Source organism: Alexandromys fortis, unplaced genomic scaffold (assembly GCF_014885135.2).
Source record: "Alexandromys fortis isolate MF-2015 unplaced genomic scaffold, M_Fortis_MF-2015_v1.1 scaffold_237, whole genome shotgun sequence".
In the NCBI taxonomy this organism is placed as follows: domain Eukaryota; kingdom Metazoa; phylum Chordata; class Mammalia; order Rodentia; family Cricetidae; genus Alexandromys; species Alexandromys fortis.
In genome coordinates, this window is record NW_026068137.1 from 1,313,338 (window position 1) to 1,334,578 (window position 21,241).

At 44.3% G+C, this 21,241-nt stretch overlaps 1 protein-coding gene across 4 annotated transcripts in view; it reads left to right on the plus strand.

The window, feature by feature from the left end:
- Sntg2 (syntrophin gamma 2) overlaps positions 1–21,241 on the plus strand; it is a 203,156-nt gene that overhangs the window by 146,766 nt on the left and 35,149 nt on the right. For all 4 annotated transcript variants that reach the window (XM_050126549.1, XM_050126548.1, XM_050126551.1 and 1 more), the window contains exons 13-14: positions 6,461–6,532; positions 9,141–9,347. In XM_050126549.1, the coding sequence (XP_049982506.1) occupies positions 6,461–6,532; positions 9,141–9,347 (279 nt within the window). The remainder of the gene's footprint in view (positions 1–6,460; positions 6,533–9,140; positions 9,348–21,241) is intronic.

The following is a 21,241-nucleotide window of genomic DNA, read 5'->3' on the forward strand; positions in this document are numbered from 1 at the left end:
CTGCAGTCCCTGTAAAAGGGTAATAAAGTCGCTGCTGGTTAGGAGGTTAAGTGACTGGCACAGATGCTCTCTGATGGCTGAATGGTCTCTGGCTGGGTAATCCCTTATATTGGAGGATAGTGAAACCCTACAGCTGTGCTCAAAGAATTGGAAATGTCGGAACACTCTCAAAATGGGATATTAAGGGGAAAAAAATCAACCCTTTGGGTATTTTGTTCTTTAAGCCCTCAAATCAACATGAAGCAATCCCCAGGGGGAAATAAAAGTTGTTTTATTCTATAAAAGAAATAAAAAAGGTTGATGGAGGAAGCCCATCCAAGCACTTGGCCAAGTCATCTGGCCCCATACGACAAGGACTCCACACAAGAGGGACATCCAGGACAAGGGTCTTCACAGTGTCAGACAGTGTGATAGCACACACAGTAACCAGACACACCATTAAACGTAGACATGATGGTTACTCCATTTATAATTAAGGGCAACAAAGGAAGGAGGTCACAGTTAGTTTCTGAGTAATTTGAAAGCCTTGATTGTGTCTTATACAGCATCAGCAAGAAGGAAGACAAAAGCACAGAGAACAGCAGCTTAGAAGTCAGACCATAAAACCAGGGTTTTCAGATTTGTTTGTATCCCATTGACATAGTTCAACACCTATCCGTTTCTAGAGACAAACAGGGGAGGTTCATTCGCTTGCAGTGTGCTCAAGACTGCGAGACCCTTATTAAATAAAAGTGCAAGACGCTGCAACAGCCTAGACAGCGCGTTACGACATGTTAAATAGAAAGATAAAAATTGGCCTTGCATAATAGAGTGGCGTTGGACAAAATTAGATATTTTATTAAACAATTCATCTTTTATCCACAATAACCAAAGTGTATTTTGAAGCAAGATAGGAAAGATGACATGGAGCAATGAAGAAGAATCACCCCTTGTCTCGATGGAATTGGCTGCAGGTTAATAACTCGGAACTACAAGTTCTCAGCATAATTGTCCTGCTTACCATCCAGGGACATGAGGCTACTTGTTTACATTTCTTCTTCAGTAGTCCCCCCCAGTTATCTGTCAGAGATAATAAATCTCGACTGGAAAATCCCACTGGGCCACAGTGAACACAGAATGGTTTACTTATGCACGTGATTTGAAGCCTCTGAAGCACATAAAATTTAAAAGATGAAAATCATACTAATACTAGACGGCTTTTTTGTTGCCATAGCAATGCACACGATATGGTAAGTAAATTTACACCTAAATATTTATATATGTTTCCTGGGCCTAGGGTTTATATCTTGGCATTGCTAATAATTTCCAATAACAGTTTTTACTTTGCCTAAATCTAAAACATTAAGTTTTAATGAATATTTTATTTATATTTAACTCTGAATGAAGCTTTAAGCTCCTGGATTGGAGACAGGCAGTTAATGACTTGCAGTGTGTCCAGTGCCAGGTTCCCCAGCCTGTGGGCCCAGCAGGGCTCCTGATCCCCTCATATACAGTGGCCTGAGTTTCAGATGGGAGCTCCCAAGTTACTGTTCTCTGTATAGACTTTATGCAGCAGGTGGGAAACCCACCCATCTCTCCATTGTGCAGACTTCATCTCAGTAAAGTCAACATGTCCTCCCTAGAGGAAGGAGGCAGAATCTCCTGTTCCAGGAGTTTGAAGCTACTCAAGTGACTTCTGAGGAGAAGAAACCCTGCCAATGCTCCTAAATGGTTGTCACTAGTGTCTTCAAAATGATTACAACACAATCAGCCTTCACCCCAAAGGCCAGTTATAGGCATTTATAAACCTTGACAATACAGGAAAGTCAAAATATTCGCTAAACTATAGTTCTCAACACATCTAATCAGAATTTTGAAGCAGAACCTAGAAGGACTTAAAGATTCTTATTATGGGAAATTTAGAAAGAGGTTAAAAAAAATAATATCCTTCGATCAAGGACAGTTTCCTTCTGAGTTCCTTTAGGAAGAGGTGGGGAGATATGGGGGTCAAATCCTTTGCAGTGGGGTGTTCTGTTGAGGAAGAAGCAGGGTCTGAAAGAAAGGAACCCCACCATCCATTCTCTATCCCCCATCTCCAAAACCCTCAGAGTTCCTGAACAGTTGGGGGTGGAAGACTGAGCCCCTCAGCCCCGCTTGTCGCTCTGCTCACTTTCAGTCATAGAATATTTATTTCTGACTTGCAAATGCAAATCCAAAAGGTGATGCTTCAACTCTTCATGTTTTCAAACTCCATTAAAAGGTGTTAAAAGTGAGGCTGCGGAATCACTTTAGCAACATCGTGTAGCATTAGTGTAAAAATTAGTGTTGAAGGCCCCAGTGCCCACAGGAAATATTAGCAGTGATTTTAAGAATGCCATTAGGCAGATAAATTCTAATATTTGTGAAAGTTTATCTGGAAAGAACTGAATTGACTAAAGTTGGCAGAATGCCGGCCAGAATGAGTCCACTGTAGAATTGCTGCATCATCCTGATTTGGCATCAATCCCATGGTAACCCTAAAAGAAACCCACATAGTGTGTCTTACCGTCAAAAGTACGGCTCTGCCGAAAGCCACAGCTGGCCAGACAGGTCAGAAAGTCATCAAGTGCCCCTGTTTGGAGGAGCAGGGACATGTGATTTAGAAATCCCTAGTCTCTTCTCCCCCGAGTGCCTGCTTGTTTTTTTTATTTTATTTTATTTTATTTTATTTGGATATTCGAGACAGGGTTTCTCTGTAGCTTTTTTTGGTTCCTGTCCTGGAACTAGCTCTTCTAGACCAGGCTGGCCTCAAACTCACAGAGATCTGCCTGCCTCTGCCTCTGCCTCCCGCCACCACCGCCCGGCGAGTGCCTGCTGGTTATCTTCATTACAATGCGCCTTTTCGGGGATCTGGAATCCATTGGCCTAGTCTCTGCTTGCATTGATTCTACATCACCAGGGGAAGTTACTGTCAAGGCCAGTGATAACACACGAAGCCACTGTCTAGAGAAGCTAGCTAGATGATAGCACAGAGTGCTGAGCTGCATGTTCCTTCTTTCTGTTTGAGGTTTTATCCCTTCCCTGAGAGGGTCATCATGAAAGTACTATAGCAGAAAGAAGTTGTGCTTCCTGCATGAGGGACCCTTTCACTTTGAGGATATGACATCACTGAGAACCTCGTTTGCAAAATCAGGAACTTTTTTTGTAAAGATAGCAATAATTAACTGCATGTCTATAGCATAAATATAGTGTTTTATCCAAAATACCATTCTCTCTCCTTAGTCTTTCTTTCCTTCTCAAAAGCTGGAGAGTCTCTGAGTTTCCTCACAGATCCACGGGACAAGAATGGTGCGCCCATGCAGCTTCTCATTAGTGTACCCCATGCTTAGTCCTAGGGTCACCTAGGTTCCATGGTTCACAAGTGTCAGTAGAAGCTGAGGTGACCACCTCACAGGCCCTACTAGAGAGCCAGTGTCAGTTTACTTAGAAGCTAAAATCTAAGGTCACTAAGCTTCATCTGAAACACTGCAGGGCCAAAGACCTCTGTCTTGCTGAGCTTGGCAGGCATGGCATCTGCCCCCAGGTTCTAACCCTGAGCACCAAGGCAGGAACCTGCAGAGCTCACTAGACCATCACTTTTGTCAGAATACTGTTGACCAGGCAGAGCGACGTTTCTGAACTTTGCATGTATATTCTATTATGAACTTGAGAATGTATGTCAAATAGCTCTTTCTGTCAACTGTTTCTACTCAAGCAATGCGGATATCAGGATAAGCGCTGAAAGACTTACATTCAAAATTCAGAACTCACCGCCAGGTTTTAGAGCTAATAACTAATAAAAAGTAAAAAGAACCATGCAGAATATGACAAACATTTTCTGCAAGGAGAAATTGAAAGACTCCCCCTGTCTGCCTTTCTGCTGGATAAGAGATCTCTACCCCAGAGTCACATAGGGAGAGGAGGCTGTGCAGGCTAGAACCAGGCTGGCTGCAGCTATCAAGTCTGACTACTGGCTCAGCCTCAAGGTGGGACTTTGCTGAGCACACACGCTCCTCTCTGAGCATGTTGCCCATGCCCTCTCTCCTGGAGCCTACTGGGTAGCAGACCCAGGTACAGTGGGCGAGCAAAGGCTGATGGGAATTCAGTGTTAGGTGAGTGAAGGGTGAGGGCCCAGGTACATGACTACCGAGTCTTTTCTCGGGATATGAAGAAAGACTTCCGGTTTGTGTCTCAGCTAAGCCTGTAAGAAGATTTCAGGAATCCCAGGGAAGGGGAATGAAGAAAAAGATCTATTTTATTTTTAAGGAGCCTGATTTTATAGAGATTGAGGTTTAAAGAAAAAGCAGATAATAGAAGACAGTCACATAACTCCTGACTCCTCCCCCACCTCCACCCTGCTTCAGGTTACTTTGCATCTGTGTAACTTGTTATAGCAAAGGAACTGGTATCATCAAGACATCATCGGTAACCGATGTCCTATTGTAACTTCCAGCAATGCTCGGGTGGTGCGCTTACCCCGAGTCCAATAATGAAATAAATCTTAGCCCTTCTACCTCATCTCCAAATCTGCAGAGGTCTCTTCCCTGAATCCATCATGGTGACCAAGGTGATGAAGGGCAGGACATGATTTATACAACAACAGAAGCTGGGAGCATCAGTCACTTCTAGGAACTTGGGGGCTAGAGGGGAGATGGGGTCATCCCCACAGGATAGGCATGACCTTCTGGTCGGAACACTAAAACAGAAGGAAAGCAGGTGCCCAGAAAATACCTTGAATACAGCAGAGGAAGCCCTAGAGTTTGCGAAACATAAGAGCTGCTACCTCCTCCGGCCCTTACTTAAGAACACAGCTCAGAAAGAAGGCTATTCTGCCATATCCTGATGATAGGCTAATGAGGAAGATGCATTTGATAACAACAGGATATCAGAGCATAATATCCTCAATAGGATAATCAGGGCACTTTTAGAATGATTAGAATATAGCCACAATCTAAAATGGCCAGCATAAAGTTCAGGCAGGCTTACAAAAATGATGAATCTACACATTGAGATTCTAAGCTACCATTTGAATTTTATTTCTGAAAAAAAAAATGATATGGGAAATGCTTCTTTTACAAACTACATTTCGAAAGGCAAAATTATGAATATGTATGATGCATATTTAAACATCACATCAGCTATTAAGGGAGCATGTCTCCGAATAATGTGTTTAATCATTTCTTTTTTTGTTGTTGTTGTTAATTCTCTCAAAATAATCAGCAATTCTCTAATGGGAATGCTGAGCATGGTGCCTGTCCATGTATGGTTTATTTTTGTCTAGTAATACCAACAACCCTGGGGCTCTACCCTGAGAAGCATCTGTATCTCCCTTATCCACGTGAACAGGAGGGCAGGAGCAGCTTCCGATTCAGTGAGCATTGTCTTTGAGTCAGAGAAATGATGTCTTGGGACCCCTGAGCACCTTGGCTTTGGAAAAGGGTGTAAAGTCTTAGACATTTTGGATTTGAAGGATGCAGTAAGACCAACCAGCATCTGCGAATCCCAGCAAACCATGCTCGGCCTGAAGGCTGACCTAAAAGCCAGCTTCACATCAGCACTTTGATCCTACTTGCTTTCGATCAAGGTGTAATTTTCCAGTATTTTTGTTGTTCAGTTCCGGTAGCAGTGGGTTCTGGAGCAATGGCAGGTTAAGTCGGCATTGTTTCTATGTCACATTCACTGTGGACTAGTTCTCTGACCTCAGCAGCACCTTGGCAACATTTTATGTGGTGGGATGATGGCTAAGAAGCCACTAACTGATTAAATACATCGGGATTCAGTGCCTCAAAGACAACACGGAAAACTCTTCTTCAAGTTTACTGATTGTAAGACTAAGTGCATAGTCCACAGAGGAGACCCAAATCTCTCACTCTGCTGAGAATACATGTATACATGTTTGCCAGAAGCATTTTAACTCAGAGGTCATATGTGTGAGTGTAAATTATAAATCATAACACATCACTCAAAAAGGAATAGTTATGAGCTGTTGTATGCCCAACCATCCAAAAACACATTCAGGTAAATTGGTGAGGTAAATTTTCCTGTCATTTCTGAGACAGAAATGTCTAGGGAGTTGAGGCCTGAGTACCAGACTGCTGGTCAACAATGTGTCTGCTTGATTGTCACACTGTCCCACGTGCATACTCTTCCTACATTTTCTGCATTTAAACTAAAATTTAATTGACAGATAATCCACAAAAAAAATGGATCCCTAAAACCATCCTCAGGAGTATAAAGTTCTCATATTACCAGTGTGTGTCTCAATAAAGTATCCTTCGTATCCCTGTTACACACTAGAGGACAACACAGAATCAGAACCCACACCAGGATATAAAGTTCATTGTCACCCAAGGCAAGGGAAGCTTAGCATCTAAACTGAGACCTGTGGAAACAGTAAGTGCTGGAGCTCATAGCTGAAGAAGCTTCCTCTTCCTGCACCAATGCGTCTGTTTGTCTCCCACAGGTAAGCACACTGGATTGGGGACGAGCAGAACGTGCCTATAACCTCTGTGAGGTGCTGTTTAAAGTTCACAAGGTGGGTATCCTGGACATTAGGAAGCCCCGAAGAGAAAAGATGTCCTTTAGCTGACAGCGTGTGAGGAGAAATATGCTCTTTGAGGGATATTTTGAGATAGAAAAATAACTTCAACCTTTCTTATTCCACCAGCTGTTCCAGTCCAGTTGTGTTATCATGCTATCAACATGATATTGATTATTGAGGAGGATGGATGGATGGATGGATGGATGGACAGATGGATGGATGGACAGATGGATGGATAGATGGATAGATGGACAAATGGATGGATGAGTGGATGGATGGATGGATGGATGGTGACTGAATGATGAAATGATGGGTGGTATTTAGGGTGGATGGTGGCGGTGGATTGTGTGTGTGTGTGTGTGTGGTGCATACGTGTGTAAATACTTACACCCTTGAATATGCAGAGGCAAGGAGAATTTGCTTGGTTTCTTATTTTTTTCCACCTTATTCCCTTGAAACAGAGTTTCTCACTGAACCTGGAAGTAGGCTGATAGAAGGCTTCAGCCATCCTCCTCTCTCTGCCCTAACCGCACTGGGGTTCCAAACACACAGGGTCATCCTGACTTTTCTACACATATGGAGGATTTGAATTCAGGTCCTCAGGCTTTTGCAGCAATCAGTCTTACCTGCAGAGCCACCATCTCCACCCTGTAGAGGAATATTTTAGCAATCAAATTCAAATTTGTGACCTAAAATGATTTCTTACTTAAGCCTGGACTGGGTAGGCCAGAATAATGAGTAAAGTAATTCTAACTAATTAGATGGAAGTATTCAAAGATAATGAGGGGGGGGGAGTCATCCACAGTAATCACATGAAGCTGTCAGAATTGTCCAGTGTATTGCACAGTTCGACATAGCCGATCCACAGGCAGGAAGTCAGCTCCCCTTAATGGGAAGGTGTCATTGGAACAATGGACAGGATCCGTAAATGCATAGCCCATCAAGATGAGCCACTCTGTGGGCACTAGGCTTTAGAGGGAATATTCTTTAAGTTATGTTGTTGGAAGTTTTGTTTGATCTTTTATTTGTTTGTTTTGTTGGTTTCTTTTTCTTTTTTACTGGAGGCTTACGCAGACCAGACTGGTCTCAAACCAGGAACTGGCAAGGTGATGGCAGGGCCCGTGCAGTGGGGAAAGCTTGCTAGTTCTGCCGCCACCACACCTCTCGTGTCCCTGTGACATGGACTCTAGTTTCCAGCTCTTTCGGGCCAGGGGTGTGCCCTGCAGGGATTCTCAACCTTCTCTGTGTTGTGATCATCAGGAGGGAGCTTCACCAAAGGCGAAAGCTCTAATTTTGCATGCTGTGAGATGTCTCACAACTGAGTTCTCCCAACACAAACGTCCCTGGGGATGTTGGTATGTGGCCAGATCTGTGAATTACCGTGCAGCGTTTCATAGTCTATTCTGAAACAATCCTTTATAAACTGCATTTTATTCGCCGGTTGTGTAGAGTTATTAGATAGCAGGCTAGATGCATCTTAGTGATCTGTGTTCCTGTCATTTCAGCGCTGTTAGGGCAGACAGTTTAAATACATAGTTGCTGGATGAACCCATTAATGCTCTTCATTCATACCGCTTAGCTCGGTTTCCCAAGGTTTCCTCACGCCACCCCCCAGTTAAGATTTACTCATTCAGTCATGAACTCCTTCGCTACAATTTATGGTTGAAAAATAGTTATAAGAACAAGAGCATACGTTTGCCTCTGCATTAGAGACCTATCGTTGGATAACAATTCACCTCAAAACTCAGAGTTTTTACAGTAGCCACCGTCCAGCAGCCCTGGACCTGAACTCCTCCTTAGAACCCTGGCCTATCCCGGAAGATTCCTCCCAGTGTTCCCTGCTGTCTGCTGCTCTGCCCTTCCTCTGAAAGTGGCAACAACTAGTGGCCAGCATCTGGTCCCTGTAACTAACCTTGACAGGGGAAATCCCCAGAGGGTATGGCTGCCCCAAACAAGCACATCAGAACCGTATTTGGAAGATACAGCTGCCTGTTGCCCGGTGGGGACAGGACAGTCAGGTGACCCTGTGATGGAATCTAGAACATTCCTTCTTTCTGTTTGCTTCAGCTGTGGTTCTGAAAATGTTGCTGAAGCACAGAGTAGTGGCATTTCATTTGTATTCTAACAAATAAAGCTTGCCAAAGGGTCAGAGAAGTAAAACAGCCCCACTGGCCAGCCTTACAGCCCCGGCAGCAAATGACACACACCTTTAATCCCAGCAGCCATGCTATCTTGCCATAGAAACCAGGCAGTAGTGGTGCACACCCTAATCCCAGAACTAGAGAGGATTATAAAATGGAAGGAGATGGCGCTCACTCTCAGTGTCTTTCTGAGATTCCTGGAGGCAGGATCACCATTTCAGACTGAGGTAGAAGTAAGATCCAGGAGCTGGCTGTTTTGCTTTTCTGAACTTCAGGTTAAAAACCAATTTCTGTCTCTGAATTTTTATTAATTGTGATTCATTATTCAACCCATTTGATGGTTGTGAGGAAGAGGTGACCTGTACCAGACCAGGCAAATGCAACCCTCTTCCCCAGTAGTAGGCTAGCTTCCAGGCCCAGCCTTCAATCCTGACCCGTTTCCAATCCATGCTATCTTTTAGTTCTGGCTTTCGGACAACTACTGGCTGCAGGCAAACTTGTACCTGGGTCTCCATGATTTTGACTGTGAAGACCCCAGGCCATACTGCTTAAGTGTCCTGGCCGGCCATGGGAGGAGCCACGTCTTCAGTGTGGAGCTGGGCAGTGAGCTGGCCGTGTGGGAGAAGTCATTCCAAAGAGCAACTTTCATGGAAGTCCAGAGAACTGGGGTGAGTGCATTATGGGATGCACGCTTTTCTCACTATTAGATTTGGGTAACATCTGACCCCTGGGGGATGGGGTAGAAATAAGGATTGATTCCAGGAGAGCGAATCGTGAAAGGTGAACGTTTTTCATCCGAGTCACCGTGTCAAAGCCGTCTTCCATGATGAGCAGGGCCTTCACTGATAAGGGGAGCAGTCTGTCACAACGTCTTGCATCTAGCTCATATGTGCATTCATATTTACTGTGAGAAAGGGGCCAAATCACCTTCTGCTGAGGAACTCACCAGCCGCTGTAGACACAGGGCAGCTGTGAATCACCTGGATGTGCAATATTTTATGGCGCGTCACAGGCTTTCCTCTCAGACTTAATAGTACTAAGGAGAATATGATACAGCAATGTGTCTGAATCGCCTCTCTGTTCTTGAAGACAGCAAATAAGTCATCCACAGATTTAAACGCATATCCACTGAGCGGATAAGGAAGGATGCACTGTGATTTCTGTTATTGTAAATATGGGCCTCGTCACAGGATATGTCCTGCTGGGGAAAAGAATGGCGGAAAATAAATGAAGCAATGCATCAGACAAGCTCTGTCCCCTTGCCAAGAGTCTGGGTTCATGGCTAGTCTGGCGGTAATAACTCTAAGAGCGTGAGCATAAAAACTAAAGACGGTTGCTTCATTTCCAGTATGAAGAGATTCTGTTCATTTACCTGTCTCTCGGCTGCCAGCACAGCCACATGATCTTTGCAGTGGGCTGAGCTGTCGCTGGCTGCTGATCATCCCTGAGAATGCATGTGAAGTCTGTTAGACCACCAAACGCCCTGACATCCAGATGTCCACAGAAACTGAATGCTTTGTTCCACCCATCCCCTGAAGTCTTCCTCTGAACTAGCCACTATGTATGTATGAAGTACCTTATTCCTTGATCCTTATTAGCATCGTGGAGCTGAGACACCAGGTCACGTTTTTCAGGATCTGACATTGGAAGGAATCCCCACAATATTGGCTATCCTTCCTCAAGCACTTACTGGATATGATGACTTGTAGCCACCTAGACATCATCTAAACAGATAGTCCATGCCACCAGAAGGCAACTTAGTGATGCCTTTATAGGGAGTAGAGGTTGGAACTATTTTTGCTCTGAGGATTGTAGCACACATTCGGCTTCCAACATGGAAGCTGGAGACACAAGGATGGTACCCATCTGGTGGCTATGGTCAGTGCTCTACAGAGCTCAGATCGGGCACCTGAGACAATGCAGTCAGGTGAGCATAGTCTCCCTGAAAAACAAGCGACGGACAACCAGGAGATGTCCTGAGATAAAGAGGAAGCTCCATCACGAACTCAGGGTTGGAGGGAAGCTGGTAGCCATTCCTCCCAATAGTGGGCACTGTGGGTGATTCAGTATGATTGATAAGTGTGTCTGTAGTGTTGATAGAAAGGAGAACTCCTTCCCACATAGGTCACAAGTCCTTCTTTATATTCAGAAGTGTCATCTTCTAAAAGAGGGCAGAGGCGGCTAGGGGATTGGAGCTGAACCGTCACAAACATCTGTTCTCCAGAGGTTGACAGTGTTCAGACACGGGAGCAGGTGGAGTCCTTTCTTCCTTCCTTGTAGGAAGAATCAGAGATCAAGATGGGAGCTGATGAACCTGGCGGGCGGGAGAGAAAGAGAGAAAAAAGGGAGAGAAAGAGGAAGGGGGAGAGAGGGAAGAGAAAGGGTAGAGAGTAAGAGGAAGGGGGAGAAAGGGGGGTATTGAGATTAAGATCAGAAGAGAGGAAGTGAAGTCTGAAGAAAATACTGTCAGCATCCAGTACTGAGCTCTTACAGGTCTTGCGTGGTTGAAGGGAGGAGTGAGTGTATCCCAGAAACTCTGGAGAGTCTGAAGGCTTCATTCTTATTTTTTGATGTTGTTTTCTTTGTTTGTTTTTTATTTTGTTTTGTTTCATTTTACATTCCAACCACAGCTTTCCTCCTACCCCTCCTCCCACCCACCCTCACCCCCTTCTCCCAGTGGGCAAGGGCTTCATTCTGTTTTGATCCTTCTAGAGACCTAGGAAGAGCCCTGGAGCTATTTTCAAGGCTCTATCCAGGAAGTGACTTAGAGTCCTTGCATTCCCGTGGTCCCCCTGGGAAACAGACAAACAGGAGAGGGGATGCTTTACCAATTTCAGGCAAGACCATTCCTGGACTCCTGCTTCTTCCTTTAGTGACTTGTTCAACACAGTTCTCCAAACTGCAGCATGGCTCCTGAAAATGGAGGGTTCTAACATAGCTGCGTCCGAGAGCTGTCCTGGAAGCCACGCTGCTGTCCCTGATTCCCTTTCCACCCACCACACCTGACTTCTAAATGTGCTCAGTGGGTAACATTGATTTCCTCTCTGCTTCTTCTCATAAGCACATATGGGCTCTATGACTTTTCCGTGGCCATCTAGACATTATAGTGTCATAGTCTAAGAGTTTCTACACTCTGTGTCCTGTTCTAATACAACATACAGCCTCCTGGAGAGAGAATGAAATTCTAGGGGAGCACCCCACAATTGGCGTATTTCAGACACAATCAATAACATTCTTCTTTGTTGTTTAACAGAGCCATGTCTTTTTCATTCACCTTCCATTTCTACTTCTTGTTTCGCTGGGTTTATGTTTACCGACTTTGGATCTTGTTCTAATACAAGGTTCACCATTTTAAAGCTGGAGGATGTGCGAGGTTGTAGTGTTGATAACATGGGCTCTCCTCCCCAGGGCGGGTGTGAGCTCAGTTTCTGCATGCACCAGCTATTGGGTCACCTCTAGGAAAAGACATCTGAGTGTGATGCCCTCTGTGTGTCATGGACTCTACCTCAAACTCAAGACACATTTCTACAGATAAGATCCTCCATATATGGCCCACATGGCCAAGGCTTTGTGCAGAAAACCCTAAGATATCAGAGCAAAGATGTCAGTGCTTCTCACTGAGCAGTCTCTTCAATCTTCATAGTCCTGTGTATTATTGTTTAAATAATATCTATATCACAGATATCCAAATTTATTAAAGTCTCAGTGTCACTCAGAAAAAAAATCTAACTTTTCCCATGGATCTACCTGCTCCATTACTGCCTCTCAATCACAACATGCAAATGCTAAGATTATAGTGGATAACTTTCAAACTGCTTTGACATATATACCAGAATATTTTATTAAACTATACCTATTACTTTATGCATGTTATTCTGAAGTATGAAATATTTTTATGTATTTTCCACATCAGTTCCTCCAAAGTTTTATTTATGCCATCAGTATTGGGTTAGCAATTAAAATGGAAATAAAATATCTTTTTCATAATAACATAGAACCAGCAAGTGGAAAATATGTAATAGGTTTCGATTGGCTACAAATAGCAGGACTCAAACTGCCATCAACAGTAAGAAGAAAAAGGTGGCCCCAGAAACTTTACCCTGCTAAGCTTCAGACTTGGATGTATTTGTTGGGTGACTAACCTGGTTACAGACCACCTCTCAAAAGCAAAATGTTTTCTTATGAATGGTTAGTGGGCAAGGAGACATATCAAATGATTAAATTCAGGTCTCTTCCGCAGCCTGATCTGACAGCTTAGAACAGGAATTTATCAGACCAAAGGCTATATAGAACGTACCATCTGCTGAAGGGTCTCTGCCACTAGCCTGCACTCTGCCCACTCCTGTGAAGCATAGTGGGAAAAGGATGGAAGCATCTCAGTTTTGAGAGCCTATAGGAAGAGAGGTCTCTGGCATAGATATCGGACAACCAGACCACTGCAGACCTTCTGAAGGACAAGGGGGTTGACAAGAGTACAATAATCTCTGTTCTTCCAGGAGATTACTGAAGCACATGCCATTTCAGAGCCAGTGGGAAAACAGTGCTGTGTCTTCATTTCTCATCCCCTGTACATTCAAGCTCTGTGGTTATGTTCCAAGGCCCCCGTGGGTACCAATAACCTTGGATGTATTGAGTCCTGCATAGGATGCTTATTTGTGCATGTCTGCCTATGGTAAGGTATGAGTTGTGGGGACTAGCCTTCACATGAACACACAACATGAAACAAAACCGTGTAGCAATGACAATGTCATAGGTCGTGCGAAGGAGACCCATTTCTCTTGCGATATCTTCCCCTACTGTCTTCATCCTTCTGCTAGTCAGGTTGTAAGCTGATGCCATGCCTACCTGACGAAAGGAAAGGCGTGCCAACATAGCCATTACAATAAACGGTGTATGCTTGGGCTACCATAAAAGACCTGGACAAACAAGAAATATGACCCATCAACAGTGCCCTGAGGATCGTGACGACTTCAGCTACTTGGAGGGTAGGACACACAGTGTGGACATGCTGGATAAGGAGAGGATTCACGTCTTGTGTTGAACTGAGTGACGTGAGACTAGAATTCCTTACGCCACTCAGAACAGTACATTTAAACTCGTGAGTTTTTTTCAGGCATTTTCTATTTAATATTTTCAAACCACAGTGAGAATAGATAGCTAAGTCTAGAGAAGAGAAAACTGAAGAAAAGAGGGAATTATTTTTAATTGTGTGCGAGCAATTTAAAAGGCAGGTAGGAGCCAGATGGGTGAATAGCCAATAAGGAAACTGTTTCCTTGAGAGACCGGTGACACTAGGTGAGAAACACAGCCTAGAGATGCAGGCCCAAAAGGTTTGTCTGAGCAGCATTGAGCTGCCGGCCTTCATTCATAGCTTTTCCCTGTGCACACAGTCTCTCTCAGCATCAGAGCCCTAGAGAAAGAATTTGTGTCCTGCACCATAGCCACCTTCTTCCGCTAGAGCAGATGAAACAGCCTAATCTCCAGGTCTCCCTGCTAGAGATGACCTCTCTCACCTTTGATTGAATGGAGGGTAACTGGATCCTCTGTGTTGTCTACGCTGGACAGTAAGCAGCAAGGCTCATGGTACAGGAAGATCAAAGGCCTGGTTTTGACATTTAATACTGCCCACGGGAACTGACTGCATGGGGTCAGTTTTTGGATTTTCTGGAAGAGGCCCATTGCGGGTCACCCCGATCTCCAGTGCTTTACACATTATTTGTGTGTATCCATCTTGGTTTTCAAAGAACGTTCAGTAGTGCCACCGCGCCGGGGTGAGGTGATGAATGGGGTCATTTCTTTTACATGGACTTGGCCGTTCTCAGTGGTCCCATATAAAACGGGAAGAAAATAGCCAGCCACATATGAAAGGAGTGTGGCATTTGTGGGTCCCATAATGCAAGGTCACATATTTCCAAGAGCTCCTCAGCATCCTCTGAGGACCCACCTAACTCCAGTTGTGTTGATGAATGACTCTTCCCAGGGTGCCTGCAGATAGGGCTTGGGGATGGCATAGAGACCAGCAAGCCCCTTTGTATCCAGCAGATGCTCTGAGGGTAGTTTCCTATATAAAACCTGACCCTGTGGAGCCAGAGTGGCATGCGAGGATAGCCTAGAGATGAGTGAGATACTCGTCCTATCCATTCTTCTACAAGCAGTACACAAGAAAGGACCGAGCCGTTGTGACCGAAAGTGACCAGATAATGTGTTCTAACTGGAGAGCTATTGAAGAGCAGGGCAGGCTGGTTTGGGAAGAGTGATTAGCACGAGCTCACTTGTCAATAATTCTCAGAGGAGAGTGGTGGCAAATAGTTGACTCAAGAAGGAGCAGGTGGGCAGCAAAGGTTCTACCTATAAGACTGAAGAAATGGGAGTCTCCGCTCTGTTAGCAAAGTGCAAAGCACCACAGGCGTGTCAGGGTCTTCAGTGTGGACTAGTACCTACCATAGGTCAATGGTGCCCTGCTCACCTCCTGTGCAGGAAAACACTCAAAACAGCTGCATTTATAACAACTGAAATCTCCAAAGCCATGTGAGATGATTCATATCTGTATTCTTGGGTTAAAGAGGATTCCTCTATTAGATGACATCTAACAATGTCCCTCATGTAGACTCGGTGGGTTACTGGGCACTTCCCTTCAAAGAAAGAAGATGGTGACCTCTCATGCTGGGTGCCACCAAGCACATTGTGCAGGGAAGCTGGCTGTAGCTACACAGTGGAATCTGCAAGGAGGAACCCCCTCTTCTGAAGACATGAAGCAGGAGTTCAGGACCAAGGCAGGCATCAGGTGATCTGCTGAGGACATGTGACTGGCCCATTTTAAGACTTCTGATAGGAAAGACACAGAGATAAATTTGGGATCAACCTACCCATGGACCCAGCAATACCACTCTTGGGAATATACCCAAGAGAGGCCTTATCACACAACAAAAGTATATGCTCTACTATGTTTATAGCAGCATTGTTTGTAATAGCCAGAACCTGGAAACAACCTAGATGCCCTTCAATTGAAGAATGGATGAAGAAAGTATGGAATATATACATATTAGAGTACTACTCAGCAGTAAAAAACAAGGACTTCTTGAAGTTTGCAGGCAAATGGATGGAAATAGAAAACACCATCCTGAGTGAGGTAAGCCAGACCCAAAAAGAGGAACATGGGATGTTCTCACTCATATTTGGTTTCTAGCCATAAATAAAGGACATTGAACCTATAATTCGGGTTCTTAGAGAAGCTAAATAAGAAGGAGAACCCAAAGAAAAACATATAGGCATCCTCCTGAATATTAAACTTCATCAGGCGATGAAAGGAGACAGAGACAGAGACCCACATTGGAGCACCAGACTGAAATCTCAAGGTCCAAATCAGGAGCAGAAGGAGAGAGAGCACAAGCAAGGAACTCAGGACCGCGAGGGGTGCACCCATACACTGAGACAATGGGGATGTTCTATCAGGAACTCACCAAGGCCAGCTGGCCTGGGTCTGAAAAAGCCTGGGTCAAAACTGGTCTCGCTGAACATAGTGGACAAGGAGGACTACTAAGAACTCAAGAACAATGGCAATGGGTTTTTGATTCTACTGGACCTATTGGTTTAGTGGGAGCCTAGGCAGTTTCGTGGATGCTCACCTTACTAGACCTGGATGGAGGTGGGTGGTCCTTGGACTTCCCACAGGGCAGAGAACCCTGATTGCTTTTTGGGCTGACGAGGGAGGGGGACTTGATTGGGGAAGGGGGAGGGAAAGGGGAGGCAGCGGTGGGGAAGAGACAGAAATCTTTAATAAATAAATAAATAAATTTTAAAAAATGCTGGTAAGGCATCAAATCCCCTCGATATCATTAAACCGTTGCCATGATGTCATCAGGTGACTGTCAAAGCTTTCTAAAATCTAGAGGACGTTTATCTCTGTTCTAAACAAATCCAGAGCTACATTTTTATGGATAAGTTTCCAAATCTCTTATGTTCTTCACCCCTTTATGACACTTCAAATGATCTCAGTTAGGGAAACTTTCTAAAATAACCATAGTACCATATGGTAGGGATATGTGTACCGTATACACTGGATATGTGGTGTGAAACCTGCCCTTACCTAACACCAAATGTCTTGCCTGGTTCAACCCTTGGTTTCTTGGATTTTCTAGGTCCTTGTTCATTCTTCAAGCATGAATTCTTTTCTTGTTTCCACCCTCTTCTTCCTAATTAGATGGCCATATTTTCCATCACCAGAGAAAACAAATAGTAACACCTGTCAGTGTTGCTCAGAAATGAGCAAACAAACCCCAGAAGATCTGAGTACAGTGTGAATGATGTGCAGAAATTAGAGTTCAGAGTGTGAGCTGCTCTGCTAACTCTGGAGTCTTAGCTTGTCTAGGTTCCCTGTCTGGTTTGTATTGTCTTGAGTACTGTGGTAAATCTCTAATCCTTTCTGCCTGATGAGTTACCCACTATTTAGGGTACCAGTGATCAGCAGCTGATGGGAACCATCTCCATCAAAGGCATTCCCACCTTGTAGGCAAAAGGTGCAGACAGGAGAGGGCTGGTTCTGATAACCACAAATAACATGAGGTTACACAAAAAGTACTTTCTGCACATCATAATTTTATATGTGAGAGAGTGTGCCATGAAGGTATTTGGGGTGAGTGGACCATTGCTGTGGAGGTATTCGGGTGAGTGGACCATTGCTATGGAGGTATTTGGGGTGAGTGGACCATTGCTATGGAGGTATTTGAGGTGAGTGGACCATTGCTATGGAGGTATTTGGGGTGAATGGATCGTTGCCGACCTTACTTTGTTCATTTGAGTTTGTCAGAGAAAAGAAAATCAATCTCTGTCTTCCTTTTGCTTGTTGTCTCCAAAGAGATTGCTGTTTTATCTCTTGAGTGATACCAGTAATTTAACTAATTAATGTTTAAAATACACTTCCCATTGAAATATGCAAAACATAATTCCCTAAGTGCTTCAGTTAATTTTCCAGATAATTTTTAGAGAAATCTCAATCTTGGAGTTACTTCAAAAATCACTGTTAGTGGGAGATTTCCTAATGCCGTTTGACTACTACAACTGGTTTGTTATTTTTTCTGAAAGAACAGGGAACCTATGAGATATCAAATGGAATTTTAAGTAGTAATTGGTTAGACCAACGAATGAATTAAAAGATCTTCGCTGCTTTGCTACCGGAAGAGATTAAGTTTTAGCTTGTTTTAATTTTGTACACAACACAGCAAACCACAGTGCTGGTTTGTTGAGATGTCGGCAGATGTAGCTTATTATTCAGGTTTATCTTAATTTAAACCCATCAGTGTGGTGCCCATTACTCTTGAAATGGCATCTTGTTCTGTTGTCTGAGTGTGTCCTGCCCGGTTCCCTCAGTCGTTAAGTCCCAAAGAAATCACACAGAGGTCTACATTAGTTATAAACTGATTGGCCTAGTAGCTCAAGCTTCTTATTAACTCTTAAAACTTATATTAGCCCATTATTCTTGTCTATGTTAGCCACGTGGCTTGGTACCTTATTTGGAGAGGCAGTGACACCCTGCTTCTTCTGTGGCTGGGTCACGACTGCAGATTAGGACAGCAGACTCCTGTTGCTTCTCAGAGCACAGGACAGACACTTAGGTTGCCTATTTCTTCCATGTAAATTCATGTTAGAGTAAGCTTTTCCAGCTGCTCACTTGCTTGAACATTCTCTGTGAGATGTTCTTAGCCACTAAAGGAATATTGACTTTCAATAAATTCAAAAGTATCTTCATATGGATGTTATTCAATACATTCACTTAAATTTTTCCTTAAATCTGTGTTGACTCGGTGGCTCGAGGAGTAAATCACTTACCATGCAAGCCTGAGGACCTGAGTTCAATCCCCAAATATCACCTAAAGGAACTAACTGTATAAAATGTCCTCTGGTCTCTGAATGTAGGTCTTTGCATATGCACGTTCACAAACCTGCATCATGGGTACCCACAAAAACTCACAAGTTTTGATTTTAAAACACATAGCTGAATTTTATAATTCCACTAGTGTTTTGTCTCTGCTAAGCATATTAGAGCTTAGATAACTGGTCAAACTCAGGTATTCACAATTCACAGCTATCTAGCACACTCAGGGAGAGAGATAGACTCTCATGAGGCAGAGATATGTGGGACCTCATGTTGAACATACCTTTAGCCTCACACTCATCCTCTGGGTAGTCTGTATTCAGCTGGACTTCACTCAGAACCTCAAGTCATGTCATCAGAGATGGCTAGTACTATAGCTCCTGAAAGAAAAGCCCAGGAAAGCTGAATCCGGCACCAGCTCTTCCTGTCAGGGTAGCGAGATATATGAAAATACATATCTATGAAAACATTTACCAGTGACTGTCCTGCCTAATGTTTGCACACAGAAGTTAGACTTGGATTGTGTTTATGTTTGCCCAACACAAACACCTCCTTGGAAACTATTTGGAAAAGGTAAATACGAAATGTAAAGCAACAGAGCTCTAGCCTGGGAAATGGGGTCAGCTTCAAGAGTGAAATAGGATAATGGGTTTGCTAACAATCACAGAAAATAAGGTATTATCAAGAAAGGCTGGGCACGAGAGCTTCATATGACTGCCACAAGAATTAGCATATGTTTTGTGGCTTACCCGGCACTAGAGTGTTCTCTCCCATAGTTCTGTAGATTGGAGGTCTGGGGTGGGCTTATGGAGCCACATCCCGCTACCTGCTACTGGCAGAGAAACTCCACCCCACACTCCTGGACTGGCTCTGCTCTATCTGGAAATCTAGGGAGAGGTCTGTTCTGGCAGAAGGTTTTCCACTGTGAGGGTTCATGAAGTTTGATTGATGACCGGATTGTTTTCCTGATCTAAAAGTCCTTCCATTGTCATGCCTGTGGAACCCTTTCAGTCACCTCAGGGAGCAAACAGCCCGAAGTCTGTCCTAGGCATTGCTAGATGGATGTTTGGAGGTCATGGTGCTGCTGACCATGATGGTAGCTGTAGCACCTTCTCAGGCTTGGTTATCACTGTATTTATAGTTTCAGGCTTGACTGAAGCTACCCAGTATTTGGATGTGTGTGTATGTGTGTGTGGTGTGTGGGGGTGTGGGTGGGTGTGGGTGGATGGATGGGGGGGCTATATATGTGCATATATATTTACAGATATGTGTCTGTAGATAGATAGATGGCTATATATGTGTATATATACTTTTGGATGTGTGTGTGTGTGTGTGTGTGTGTTGTACACAGATCCAACCAGGTGTATACAGTGACCAAGCTGGGCTCTTGGTGCCAGTGAGCAACCGTTTGCCACATTTTTTCTTATAACTTTATGGAGGAGCAAAGTTAGTCATTTTAAGAAGACCTTGGCCCTTGAGCAAAGTTATTGTGTTAGCTTCTTGATGGATGGTGCTGTTCCACTCCCATGGGAACGTGAACCCGACTTGAAGAAGAAAGTACAGTTTTAACTGTTCTAAAACTTCACTTGTCTGCTGATTGGCCATCTTTAAGTTTTTGCTGTTTTCAGACATGAGTTTGTCATTCAGACTAACGCTTAGCTGCCCCTTTCCTGCTCTGTCCCCTCTCATGTGGGCATGCACAGCATATAGAGCAAAAAACAGCAGGGACGCTACTTTAATAAGCTAGCCATAAGTACACTGAATGCAACCCCTCTTCAGACTTCCTAGCCTCCTCTTGGTTGGTAGAGGCTTAGGAAGCTCCGTGGCTGCCTCATGACTGCCCATAGCCAGAAAGTGCCCCAGACCCTCATGTTCCAGCGAGAGTCAAAAGACACCCTGAGTCCTGTGGTGAGAACACCCTCAGTTCATTGTACCATGACCACTTGTCTCAGGTCTCTGATCCCTTAGCCCTCATCACCTCTACTTACTCTGCTGCCTCAGCCCTTTCCCTGCTTCCCTTCTGGAGTCGCTCATCTAAATGTGTCTCTTCTCGAAGCTCATGACCGTCTCCAGATGTAAGAAGATGTATATAGCCCCCCTAGGACAGACTTCGGGCTGTTTGCTCCCTGAGGTGACTGAAAGGGTTCCACAGGCATGACAACGGAAGGACTTTTAGATCAGGAAAACAATCTGGCCATCAATCAAACTTCATGAACCCTCAACGTGGATCAAGCCCTGCTGAGCTTCCTTGTTTTCTTCTAGACCACTGATCCCCAGCCTCTCCCTGGATGCCTGCAAAATACTATCTGTCCCAGTGGCTTCTGTCTGTGCAGTCTCGGGGCTGAGTGAAACCTGGACCTTCTTTTCTTAGCACTGGCTGATCTGATTCAACTTCTGCCTCCCTTGTCCTACTTCCCCATGTATCACGATTGTGTTCACATTAAATGTCACCTCACTGCCCTAAAATGGGGCCCAGAGTCCTCATAAAATGAGTTACTGCATTAAAGAGAATTAGAGGAGCCTCCGGGGAGGAAAGCACATGAACCACCTCCTTTCCGACGCCCTTCCTGCAAGCCTTCTCTCTGAGCAACATCAGCAGTGCTCTGTGGATAGCTGGAAGCTGAGCTCAGTTATCCTTCAAGGACAGATTACAGGAGGATGTCATTGTCATTTACACGAGAGGTTAAAGCG